This window comes from Bactrocera neohumeralis, chromosome 3, assembly GCF_024586455.1.
Source record: "Bactrocera neohumeralis isolate Rockhampton chromosome 3, APGP_CSIRO_Bneo_wtdbg2-racon-allhic-juicebox.fasta_v2, whole genome shotgun sequence".
Taxonomy (NCBI): domain Eukaryota; kingdom Metazoa; phylum Arthropoda; class Insecta; order Diptera; family Tephritidae; genus Bactrocera; species Bactrocera neohumeralis.
The window spans coordinates 76,417,497-76,431,801 of record NC_065920.1 but is presented as its reverse complement, the minus strand read 5'-3'; the positions used below and the strand labels follow the sequence as shown (position 1 = coordinate 76,431,801).

General features: G+C 40.8%; 1 protein-coding gene across 9 annotated transcripts in view; it reads left to right on the top strand.

Moving 5' to 3' along the window:
• The window catches only part of LOC126752139 (serine-rich adhesin for platelets), a 226,881-nt gene that overhangs the window by 77,695 nt on the left and 134,881 nt on the right, over window positions 1-14,305 (top strand). For 7 of the 9 annotated variants that reach the window (XM_050462719.1, XM_050462720.1, XM_050462723.1 and 4 more), the window contains exon 4: window positions 38-6,249. In XM_050462719.1, coding sequence (XP_050318676.1) covers window positions 38-6,249 — 6,212 coding nt within the window. The remainder of the gene's footprint in view (window positions 1-37; window positions 6,250-14,305) is intronic. The other 2 variants (XM_050462722.1, XM_050462721.1) reach the window with 2 other exon arrangements.

Below are 14,305 nucleotides of genomic sequence, written 5' to 3'. Positions count from 1 at the left end.
CAGCCAATTGGATTTTATATGACTACTTTCTTTACAGATCCCGATTCGATCTCAGAGCGCGATTTCGCCTGTCCTGCTAAACGTGCGCGACGCTGCGATGACTTCATAATCGGCGGCCAGCTGAGCTCAGTCGCGCAATCCGCCAACACACAAACACAAAGCCAAGCAGCACAGCCTGTGTCGGGCAGTTACGATGATACAGTGCTCTTGCGTCGCACGCAACGTCCGTTTGATTTCAATGAGGCGAACAGCAACAGTTTGGAGCGCTTTCTTGCCTATGAAGCCTGCACACGTGACAGCTGGGGTCAGCCGACGCAGCCTGTGGTGCCGCAACGTAACAGCACTGGCAGTCGTCGCTTCGACGAATATTCTGATTCGGATAGCATATCCTATCACTCGCTCAGTCGTTCCTCCTCGCTGATACAGTTTGAGTCATTGGAACGACAGCTGCAACTGCAGGAGCAGCATGCGAGCATGTCCAGTTTGGGCAACTCGTCACCCTCGCTGCTCAGTTTTGATGGCGCACGCAGCACCGGCGCCTTGAATGGCGAAGACGGCGCACGTAGTGGAGGCAACAGTGGCAGCAATTCGGGCAATAATAGTCGACGTGGTTCGCAAAGCTCACTGCTGAAACGATTTGAGTCCTCCGATGGCCGACTGCATCAGACCTACTTCGATTTGGATAAGTTGAATTTCGATGATGATCAGCGTGTGCTATTCGGTGCGAGTAAGGCCAATTTAATGGAAGCGACGGTGGGTGAAGTTAAATCTGACTCTGAGTCATCTACCAGCTCGAGCACTTCATCAGGCAATAGCATTTTAACCGCATCCAAGCCCTCGGCAGAAGATTTGACAGACTCGAGTAGCACGGCGGGCACGCGTAATGGCCGCATCATGGCATTTCAGCGTGCCGGTAAGAGTTCAGCGGAGAATTTGTCGGAAGACTCGGGCTACTGTGAACCGTCGACGCTGCGACGCGCCAAATCGAAAAGTATACCAAAGAATTTCGAGAAATTCTGCGAGGAGGAGGAGGAATTCCAGCAGTACGACTACACCGTGGAAAGACATACCGTCGAGGCCATTGACAGTGTGACAAAAACCGTATATCCACAAGAGCAAGCACAACAACCACATTCCAAAAGCGTCCTCAACCACAATCACAATATAAACACCGATGTCGCGTCCACAAACCATTACGTCGTAGGGCATGATATATGTCAGCCAAAAATAAATGACGCCACATTCATCGTAGCAACGGACGACGAAACGTCATTCAGTGCGTCAACCACACCACCGCCACTACCCAGAACAGCACCACAAACACCATCGCTCAACTGCGGGGAAGACGAACATGAAGACGATGTGAACGAAAGTGATGAGGAGCGCAATTCAGATACAGAAGAAGCTATCGGCTCGCGCTATGTATCGGCGTGTCCAACGTATGAGCATGTTAAAAATAGCCCTACGCGAGAGACGACCGCTGCCGCTTTGTTGATCGAACAGCGGCGCTCGTTGGCGCACTCGCCTTCGCCTGTGGCGTCTGATGTCTCGTCGTCGTCCGCGGCGTCGGCGTCATCAGGCAGCAGTTGCGGCACCGCGCGATCCAACACCTCAGCATCCACATGCGCATCGGCCGCCTCGTTCACATGGCTACCAACACCCAGACAATTGCAACAGCAACAACAACAACTACAATCACAATTAGAACGAACGCAATGTGAAACGCCAGCATTCGCCAAGTTAGAGCTATTAGCGGCGCAAAAGCGTTCGACTCTCGAGAATTTTTGTGCGAGTCTACGAAACAGTTTGCCAGATATACGCGACGCGTTAAGTTCTAAACCCTGCGATACAGTTAACGAAACATATTTTCCCGTTCTGCCGGAGAAACGCAACGGTAACGACGTGAACGACACATACGATACCAACGGCCACAGTCTGGAGCATTCACGGAGCGAAACGAAGACGTCAGAACATGAACTTATAGACATTGAACGGTTGGATGGTGGTGCAAATATAGCAACATACAATTTAGACGATTCGGACTTTAGTACGACATCGACACCGGCATCGGGTTCAGCATCGGCGCGTGAAAGTCACAGTGACGAAACGGACAACGAGTCCACGCCAGAGGCTAGGAAACGACAACGTGTCTACAACAACACTGGCGGCGGTGGTGGTGTTGACTGTATTGGTGCAACCGAAAGTAGTGTTATTGGTGGTTTTGGCGGTTACGTCAGTGGCGGGCGGCGCATATCGAGTGTGCCAAGCGAACTAAATAAATTGGGACGCAGAAAACGTGTTAATACACGCTATAGACAGAGCAAATCATCACCCGAAGAGGAAGCCACAAGTGAAACTAGTCCCAGTAATTCCAGTGTAGACGAAGCTGAGGAAGAGGACTTTTTCGACACCGCGACCTCGTACCGTATACGACGTACTTGCAGTTGGTCCGAGCGGCGTGAACGCAATCTACAACGTTTTGAGGCGGCGTTCGGCGATAAAGCGCAACGTGAGGGTCAACGTCATTGGGCCAGTCAATCGCTGGGTTATATGAACGCTAGCTACCAGGACCTGACGCAACTTGATTATTCGGGCAAGCAACTGGAGGCGGGTAAACAGCGCATTAGTGTACAGACTAATTTGAAACGTTGTTGCGATTACTTAACGAGTGAGGGCGAGGGTGAACGCGACTCGGACAGCGAAAACATGGACACGCCCAAGAGCACGGCCAGTGCTGATTATGAACATATAATTTGCAAGGGCAATTTCTTGCTGGATGAACTGTCACAAATATACGATCGCAACGTTTCGATTTTGAATGATAAACCGATTGAAGCTGACGAGCATTTACTCTTGCCCACACCCGCAGACAACGCGGAACGTCCGAGCTGTAGCCCGCGTCCACCGCCTCGTCAGCGCAAACACTCCAACTCAAGTTATTCGGATATGGACAGTGTTGGTGGCAGTGTGGGTTGCGCCGACGAGCAAGTGGCCGTGGCGCAGCATGTGCAATTGACCATACGAAAGCCGCCCGCGCGCCAAAAGCACGCACGAAAATCCGAGGCCACACACAGTTTAATTAGCGACGCGCCATTATTTTCGAGTGATACAACAACCACAAATACATCGAGTGTGGCCTACGGCAAGACCTTCGATCAGGATCCAACCAATTTGCATACCAGCTATACGCAGAGTCTGGAGAAATGCAACTTCGATCCGAAGGAGCTGAGCAACAGTGAGTTAAATAAGTCCAATTCGATACCGAAGCGTCGCTTTCACTCGCAAGCGAATGCCGCGAAACAGCGCAATATGGTATCCAGCACGCCAAACCTAAACGCCTACGATCCGCATGCCAACGATGTGGAGGACGACATGTACGTGTCAAGCGCACACACTTCAATGCACCAGCTGCCGCTGGCCGCCACACAGAAACCGCTGGGCATACTGCTGCCCGCAGGATCGCGCACCTCTTTCAGCAAGGAAGTCAGCTTTTGTCCAGTGGTCTCACAGTACTCCTGGCAAGAGCAATCCTCTGAAGAATACGGTGAACAACATCAACATCTAGATAATGAGCATGCGGAGGGAGCGGAGAAGCAAGAAGATACCGACGATGAGCTGCTGGACAATGCAGATGCTACGGTAATACAGAATACACGCGTTAATGAAATGATTGCGGCGCGCTATGCCGCAGAATTGAAGAGCGCGCTCGCCGCAGGCAATGCAACAAAGAGTGTCGCGCAAATAAAAGCGGTGCCAATTGAAAAAGTAAGAGCAATGATTATTGTAAGAGAGCGACAAGCAGCCGAAGAGCAAGAGCGAGAACGCGCGCGTCTGCAAGAGTGTCCAATAGGCTTGGGAGAGCGTGACGCTCAAGAGCAGGTAGAGAGCAGTCTTGGCATGGAAAAAACATCGCACAAAGCCACTGACTACAGCGTTGAGACAAAGGGAGAAGCATTAAAACTCGACTCAAACGACGCCGCTGTCGCTAGCAATGCAGACTACAGTGAAACGGTGAACACTGGAACGGCGCAAGCGAATGTTAGTCACAAATCGACGATCATTGATGCAACAACGCATGTTGTAAAGGCGGAACAAACGGTCACCGTGAAAGCAACTAGCGAAAGTAACGTTGTTAACGACGAAAGCGACAACGACGCGCAATCTAATCGGAATAGCAGTTTTAGCGGTGCCAGTGGGGGTGCGGTCAGCGGCAACGATAACGCCAGCGATAGTTATAACTCGACTGTTAGCGGTGCAGAGCCAACGCGTCCGCTCAGCATACACCTGCCGATATTGAGTGAGCCGCCCATAAATCGCGCGCATCACATACTCTACGCGTCGCAGCAGCTGCTCGACAAGTTCGAGCGTCGCGAAAGTGAGCAATATTACGGTCAAAATAACGGGCCCAAGTGTGAAAGTGCTATAGGGGGTGTGGGCGTGGGCGTGGCCGATAGGCGTGCGAAAAGTGTGGGTAATTTGAGTGCGGCGCAAACTGCACGCTACAGAATGTCGAACGCAACCGTGGGTGTGGGTGGTCAAGGCGGCAGCAGTGCTGCGGCAGCCAACAACAACAATGAGCTCTTGAACAAGAAATTCAAAGATGAAAAACATCCCAGCTCGAAAGGTTTCCTGTCGCGTTTCGCTCACGGCTTGCGTTTCTCGCTGAGACGCAAAAACAAAAAACAGTTGCAACAACAGCAACAACAACAACAGCAATTGCAGGAGCAGCAAGACGGCGGCGAGCTGAACGGTGTGGACAAGTCTACAATGCGTAAGAGTTTCGGTAAGTCAGCAACATTGCCACATATAAAACAACAACAAAAAGCACAACAGCAACAAAAACAAGCGTCTGTACAACAAATTAAGTCGTCAACGCAAAATAACACTAAACGTGCAACCGCTCAAAGCGGCCCCGACTATATTTACATACCGCTAAAAGGTCCTATACCACCAGCAGGTACATTTCCACAACAACAGCAACAACCACCATCGCCAACGACTTCAGCGAACGGTAGCAATTCGGCTACATTGCCGGCCAACTTCAGTCCAGCTGACGCGAAAATTGCTACCAACAAACAACAAAAGCCGGCAGCAGCAACAACAACAAATGCAAACAATAACAACAGCGCCACCAACGGCAACGCGAAACCCGCCACTATCAACTCGAACAAAGGCGGCAGTGACAAGAATACTATGCGCGCCATCACAGACCGTAACGGCGAGCCGCTAGTTACCGGCAAACCGCCGAAGCCCTATCGTTACGGCAGCATACCGGCCACCACCTCTAGCACGACCATAATCACCAAATACTTTGGCAGTGGCCGACGACAGGGCGGTGGCGGCGGTGTGCCGGCACATGCGCAGAAGGATGGCAATGGCATGCCGAATGCAGCCAACTTCAAGTCGCGTAGTCAATTCTACACTGATTTCCTCGATGCCGAACGTTCGTACTACGATGACGATGAAATCGAAAAACAGTTAGATGCGGGCTTGCAAGCGAACGGTAACGCAGTCACAGCAACGGCAACGCCAACAAACGACGCGCCCGCTATTGTGACAAACACGTCGGCCGTAACGGAAGTGCTGTCACAACAAACGGGAAAAGAAAACAATCAACGCGACGCAGATAGTTCGAGTGAAAACGCGAGCGTTGCAACAGCAACAACTGAACGCAAATATTCGGTGGAATACGAGACTCCGTCGGCGGCACTAGAGACGGCTCAAGTCGCTTACTCCTTGCCGGGTGTTACACGCGAAACCGTTATGTTATTAACAACCGGCGCAACCGGTTCCGGCGTGTCGAATGCCGGCGACGGCAACGGACGCATTGTCGCGCCCACCTACACAACCATGTCGAACGCGTATTTGCAACATACCAATAACAATAACAAAATCGGTTTAATCGAAACCAATTTGGACACACACGAAACGGTCATATCGGGTAAGACGCGTTCGCTGGTGGACATTGTCGGTCCACAGCAGCATCAACAACAGTACGTGGTTGTCGGTGGCGCCGGCGGTGGCGGTGTGGCGAAACGTTTGAACATGAGCGCGGCTTGTGGCGGTAATGCGGACTTGGATGAGGATGATGACGATGTGCGTGTTTACGGTCGCGATGTTGGTGGCCGGGGCGGTGGCGCTGTTGTCATCAAATCAACAACGGCTAATGGCAGTCAGATAGCGTCGGTGCGTCGTCCGCACAAAAGTATGGAATTCCTGTTGGACAAGGAGAATCAGAAAAATGTTTTGGTGAGTAAAGGCAATTTTTAGTTTACGTATATTGATTTGTTTTGCGTAAAGTAGTTATGGAGGCGGTAAATAATAGGTTACTTTATGGTTATATTAACTTACAATATATTTTCGTTGAATTTTAGTAAAAAAGCAAATAAAACATCAAAAAAAAAAAATTTTTAATCTATGAAACGAAATATTTTTTCAAGTAGTTGGTAGGCAGTTGTGAATTTTTCTAACTGATAATACGAAAAAAATAAAGAAGCTGTAAAACCTTACAAAAATGAACTCATGATTGCATAGGCTTTCTCAGATATGTTTAAGGACAGCGAAAAAAATATTAGTTTTTTTGACCTACCCTAATATACTTGTATACAATAGGTGAGGTTAAGATAATGTGGTAGGCCAATAAGACACATAAAGAACCACATCTATTATAATATTTCAAATTTTATTTATTTTTTCTGTTTGTCCATGCTGTTGTTTGTTGGAAATAACATTTTGCTTTTGGAAATAGGTTTTGTGATATTCAATTAATTCATACTGTAGTCGTTGAGACACATATCTCTAAAGTTTTTATGGTTTTAACCTTATTGTGGTTTGAGAAATAGATAACAATTACTAATGACTTCCACTTTTTTGTTTTTTTAAATTGAATTTTATTATTATTATTTTTTTATTATAAGATCTTGATGGGTTCTTATCAATATATGTTTTGATAAGTATTTTTAAAGCTTAAAAATAGACTTGCAATTATTTTTTAATCCATTGTTTTTAACTATTCCAAATCTTAATGTCTTTTGGATTAAAATTATAATGTAATAAATATATAATAATATATATACATATATGTACCTATATAATAAAATAAAGTATAATAATATGAAATAAAGCTGGATAGTCAAGCCTACATTTCTCGAGAGGAATTTGTTTCAATGTGAATGCTTTCTAATATATCGCTTTTCATTCGCCGAAAAACTTTTGAAAAGTGATGTTACGTTATTTTGCCTTTTAGGTGACGATATATACATACATACGTACATACATTGTTTTTTTCAATATAATAATATGTTTTCCCTAAATAATCAAGGTAAAAATAAACATAATTGGAGAAAAATAATATAACATTTTTTAGTAATTATTATTAATTACATTAATTTAATAATTATTGTTAATTAATTAATTAAATAATAATAATTATTAAAATTTTTTATATTTTTATTTTTAATAATTATTTTTAATTAAATTAATTTAATAATTATTGTTAATTAATTATTAATTAATTTTTTTAAGTCATTAATTTTGAAAAATTATTTAATGTTTAAATTTTCAAAATGAAACTAAATTTAATTACATTAATTTAATTAATTTGCTTCGAAATATTTAAAACAAAAACCTGTACAAAATTAATATTTCAGTCATAACACACACCGATAAATAGAATGTTAATATGTGAATAACTAGTTTTGAGATTAAAAACTAATGAGTTGCTTACCTATGGAGGTATGTGGTTATGTGTGTATGTGTTTGTCATATAAACAATACACTAATTAACTGATATGCAGCCATAAGCATGCATGTATGCGTACAATAATACAGAAACACATTTGAAAGCGTATTTTCATTTATATTCACATATATACATACTCATACACACATACATCACAGAAAACACGTTAGCTGCCATCACTGGTAAACAATTTTGTTTTTAATTACGCTACAATGCTTTGCACAATCACTTTGCTGAGCTCATCTTCTCACAGCCTTTTTTCCGCACAATAAATAATCATTTCTAATTGCGAAAATTTACAGTTCGTCTACCCGCAAAGGCATTTGCGCCTCCCTTCGCTGCTTTCAAATCATTTAACTCAATCATATTTTTCCGCCTTGTCACGGTGGTATGTCAAGTGCTTAGTAATAATTATCTCAAGGGGCGAAGAGCCACAAAAACAACTTAAGTAACTGTGTAAACAAGCCTAAACCCGCACAGCGCTCATGCCGAGCAACCCTGCGACAAATCGATGATCAAACACACACACGCACTTGTCCACAAAGTGGGTGGGTAACTGCTAGTTGCATGTATGTATGTGTGTGTGTGTGTGATATAGGCGTAGGGTGTATCCCCATTTCACCGCAAATATGTGCCAATGTCATCTAACCGTTATGGGTGCAACTGGCTTAAGTGTGCGCACACGCGTATATAATGTGTGTGCAGTCATGCATGCATGTGTGTGAATACTCAAAAAGCTAATATGTATGTCGATTGGCAGCAAACCAAATAGTCTGCGCGCCTGACTGCTGCTAACCAGTCACCAATCTTATGCTCAGCAACATTTGGCTAGTGCATTGTTGCGCATGTTTGTTTATCGCGTTATTGTTTGTATGTTTGTGTGTATATGGTTGAGATTTTGTTGCATTGATAGGGAATTTGGCGAAACTGCATGGTGTAATAACACTAAATAACACTCATATGACGGCTTAACTGCCACTGAGAGCATGACTAGCTGCGGATCTTCAGATTTGAGTATGTGAAATACAGTTATTATGATTTGTTGCAGTGTTTTAAAAGATTACTTCGGCTGCAATGAAGCAATAATACCCTTCACAGGTATATTTCTGATAGCAAAAAGGGTATAAAAAGATTATTATCCATATTTCGAACGGTCAATTTGTAGGGCAGCTATATGCTATAGTCATTCGATCTTAACAGTTTCCTTAGAAATTTTTATTGTTTCCTTGGGCATATCAATCATTGGTGCCTTATTGTAAACGTCGACAGACTGTGGTGAATGAATTTCAATATACTTTTTTCTCTTTTTTTACTAAAACGTGTCTTTGTGGATAAGTGGCTTCCAACGAAATGAAAGCAAGTCTAAGAAACGAGGCCAAGTTTGACCCCGTCGATTTTAGTTAATTCCACCATGCTTCCCCAAACGTCGGCATCTTACAGACTGATTGTCTTACCGTACCCAAAGACAAAATGAGATTCGGTGATCTCTTATTCCTGCCAAATTTCGTAGAGATACCTTGCCAAATAAAAAAGTTTTCTATACAGGGACTTGATTTGACTGTTCACTTTATATGGCAGCTATATGCTATAGTAGTCCGATCTTAACAATTTCTACGGAGCTTAAGCCGCTGCCTTGGACAATAAGCCATGCCAAATTTTGTAGAGATATCTTATCAAAAAAAAAAGGTTTCCAGATCAAGAACTTGAGTTCGACCAGTCAGTTTGTATGACAGCTATATCACATGATAGTCCGATATCGGCAATAAGGACAAATAGGCATCTTGCTGGGGAGAAAAGAATGTGTGTAAAATTTCAGATTAATAGCTCAGAAATTTAGAGACTAATTCGGGTATAAACCGACAGATGAGCAAGCGGACAAGGTTGAATACTTATAGGATCTCTGACTTTTCCCAGTATATGTCAATTCTTTATAGGACCTCCGACATTTCCTAGTGGTTGCTAGAACTTCTGGCAAACTTAATACTCCTTGATCAGGGTATTATAACAATAATGCTAATTACAATGCGTAAGAACTATTCCAACTTTTCTATCTGTGCACTTTTCTCGACTTGCTCAAACCTTTTTAATTTTTGAGTAATTCCTCCTCAGCATATCTGCACCACCACTTCCGTTACACACATTTGCCGTATATTTTAATTAAATTTCCGTACTTATCAAATTCCTACCACAAGAGCTGCGAGCAGTTGAGGAAAATCAATTTCCCATAATTCATGCAGTAACAAAGCGCTTTCTAGATTTGATTATGTGGCCGCGTTCTGCCTCCCCGACACGCCTCCAACTATTACGCCAGCTTTGGACAATAAATATGGCATTAAAGACGCTTGAATGGCGCCGTGACAAGCCACATTGCTGCCCGCCGCTGGCGAAAATGTTTTGTGCGCGGAAGTTTCTTGTGGATTCGCTTTCCGCCACACCCACCACTTTTCGCTGTTTACACAATTTTAGCTGCCACGAAAAAGGAAATGTTTATGAGAGATAATTGATTAGAAAAGTAGAAGAGAGTAAGAGAGTGCTATTTTTTTTTGTTTTTTTGTTGTTTTTGTAATTAAACATGAAAGTAGAATAATATTTACATATGTAAAGTAAATTGTAAAATAATAAAAAATTTCATTTAAAGATATTCTAAATATTTAAAAAAAATTTTATTTTTTTTTATAATATTTTTTATGTAAAATATTTTTTTTTTATATTCTAAACATTTTTTGAATTTTTTTTTGGGAAGATTTGGGATTGGGAAGATTTTCAAAATAGATTGAAGATAAACTACAAAAATTCCAAAATAATTTTTTTGTAAACTTTTTTTAGACTAACGATATTAAATTTTGCTTGAAAATATAAAAAATGTATGTCTATGATTAATTTTAGGCCTGTTTTCCAATTTTAATAATTTTTAAGTAAAAAACTAAAATTAAAAAATATTTTTTAAGTAAAGAAAATATATATATTTTTTTATTTGCTTAAGTAAAAAATTAAATTTTTCATTCAAATATCTTTAATATTTTAAATTTTTTGCTCTAAACAACTTTCCTTCTGCTTACTTTCCTTTTATTCACCGTTTACACACCGTAATAGTAATTTTCAAAAACTTTACAAATTCTTCGCAGCATAGAAAAGTGACTGAATTTATGTTTTTATGCCAAATATAACCATAAATTTGTATGCAAAAATGTAGGAGACGTTACAGACAGCATCTTAATTGAGTCAATTAACAAATCTGCTGCACATATACTATATAGTACATAATTGACTCAATTGGGGACTTCACAAAGGCATTTTCTTCCCTTACTCGTACGTGTTTTTGGAATAGTCAACACTTTTCGAAACCAAAAATAGCTTAAATTATCAGAAAAACGCCATTTTGTATAAAAAACAATTTTATTAAATTCAGTTCAGCGAATTTAATGCAAATATTTGCATGTTTGCCTGAAAGCCCAAGTCAATATTGGCACTCAAACAATTATTTGTTTGCTTATTTTTGTTAGAGTATTAACAAACGTAAATATGTATATATGTAAATATGTACTTTTTTTATTGTTTGCCCACACACTTTTTCATTGTTTGCTATTTGGCTTGGAAAGTTTGTATCTCCATAGATTACATATGTAAACCTTTCGCTCTCTCTCTCTTTCTGTCCCTATTGTGGTATATTTTTACATATAAACGTTCCTACCATACTTCTACACAGGCATTACATTCATTGTTACATTTTCGGGCAATAAATATTTAATTTTGTTGGATTTGGTCGCCTTTATTTGCGGCAGTGGCGTCGCCTTGTCTTGTGAATCCTGCCAGCTCTTGCGAAATTCCTTAAAGGACACAACAAATAAACTGTTGCCATTTGCTTTCAGTGATTTTTCTCTCTCATGTATGTTAAATTGTTCTTATTTATTTCGATTAAATTGCGCTGAACTAATTTGTGGCCCTGTAAAGCTGTGGAGCATGGCAGAAGTGACTCAAGTATACATTATTTAGCAGCTACATATGTTTCTTTGTTGCTATCATTTGACCTAAATTTCACTCTTCTATTTTCTAGTGTTGTTGTGTTTGCTTTAACGGCTTTAAAGGATTTTGAAGTATCTTGTACTTAATCTCTCGAGGGAAAGGATATCATTATACACGTTTATAAGCATATACTTGTATTAAGATCAGGAACTGCTATGAGATGTTTAAATTTCACTGTTGTTTTTTTGAATACAGAATTTTTATCGAATTTGTGTGGTCAAAAAAATTTTTTTGGGAAATACTAATACTTTACTCCGTCACGTATGAGAATATTCAAATTGAATGAGAAAAAGGTTAGAAATTCGAACGAACTCTATATCTCAAGTATTGAGCGAAGCCCTTTCAAGAACAAAGCGGTTAATTACCTTATTTGTATGGGCATATAGTCGTGGGATATCACATGATTTATTGTGCCGTAATATTTATTAACAGAAACAGTTAAAGTATTCTGAATATTCACCTATACGTATATAAGAAGCCCTTAAGCTTCTATCGAGAGATTGATGTGAGATTTAAAATCGTACCTAGTGTACATCGATAAAATATTTATACAGCAGGGTTCTGCCTCAAAAATTTCAACACCCAGAAGAAAACGACCTTCAGTTTTTGAGTCATCGCTCAGATATTTTACACAAGTCCTTACCTCCCAATAGAGCTACTAATTTGTCGGAATTGTCGATATTAGACAACTATAGCATATAGCTGGCATGCAAACTGATCGATAAAAATCAAATTTTTGTATGAAAACCTTTCTTATTTGATGATATATCTTTCCAAAATTTAGCACAAAATATTCTCCAAGACAACGCAATAATCTCCGAAGAAATTATTCAGATCGAAGCACTAAAGCATATAGCTGCCATACAAACTGTCGATCAAAATCGTATTCTTGTATGCAAAGTTCATTATGTATTTGTGAATCGTATACTGTTATTTTCTTTTGCTTTATTATCATTTTAATTCTTTCTTACAATTCTTTTTCCACTAACTACTATAAATACATATATTACCCCCAAGGATTTCGGGAAATTACCAAAGCCATAATAATAATTTGTATTCAAAAATACTTCTTTCCATTAATTTACTAAGATATGAGCGCTCTCACTTACGCAGACAGTCTGCAATAACAAGCGTCCATGAAAATTAAGTGAATCACCGGGCTTTGCGTCCTATTTTTAGCCGCAGACTTTGTATCAAACTCATTTAATTGCAATGCATTAACACGTGAACGCCATTTGAAACGCATTTACGTACGAAAGTATATTTCTTATTACACACCATTCTCTTGTAGTTGTTGTTATCACATTTTGCTCGACCCATTTAATTGCATTGTCATGCACTGTTTGCATTTCGCTTTTAGCACAACATTTACCACTCAACAATTTTCCAGCAAAGAACCTCACACACACACGCAGGCATGCGCATATGCATACACGAGTGTCCGAAAGTAATGAAAATGCTGTGAATACTCACACGCGTTAGCGCTAACTCATAATCATCAACGGCGACGCGTCAGCGCTGTGAGCATTAAACAGTGTCAACGCAGCCACCAGCGTCATTGCATCTGCAATTATGTGCATATCCAAGTGCAATAACAATAACAACAGCTGCTAACCCTTTGGCTACTGTTTGCTGCTGCTTCTTCTCGCCCTCAGCTTCTGGAATGTTTGGTGGCAAGCAGACGCTGCGCTGCCGCACTTGGCATTGTAGCCACTTTTGTCCTTTGTTATTGTTATTGTGCTTGTATTATCCACTGCACCTTACCAAAGACGCATTAGCGACTTTAATGCGCTCACTAAGCCGGTTAGTGACAATAGAAGTGAGTAACTTGACCTTACTGCGAGTATATACGAATCAACATGTATGCGTACTTATGTAGGTGTGTATGTGTGTTTATGATTATGTATACTACCTGCATCTGTGTGTAAACCGTGTTATAATAAGTTGGGAAGATGCTCTTAGAAGAAAGAGTAGTTTTTACAAAAATATTTTGTACTAAAAGTGACGCCAGCTATATCAACTGTGGGCTCAGCAGCGCTAAATGTACGCTTTGCCTAGTATAATTTCCAAATCAGGGTGATATATAGATTGCGTAGATAAATAGAAGCAAAATATAGTCATAAATCTAGTAGCCTCAAATGTACTAGTCGGTAACTAGTCACTCGCAAGTGAAATTATGTCCTAAATAAGTTCAAAGATACTCCAAAATTCTTAATTAAAAAATATTCACATAAAACCAACTAACCCCAAATGTACTAGTCTGTAAGTAGTCTCCCAAAAGTTTAATTGTGCAATAAAAAGGTTCACAGATACTCCGAAATTCTTAATTCAAAAATATATACAAAAAACCAACTAACCCGAAATGCACTAGTCGATAACTAGTCTCTCGCAAGTGCAATTTACCGCATAATGTTTCACAGACACTACAAAATTTCAAATTATATTCAAAACACCAACTAACCCTAAATGTACTATTCCGTCACTAGTTTGTTATAAGCTTAATTCAGAACATGGTGGTTCATAGACTAGCTGTAACATTCG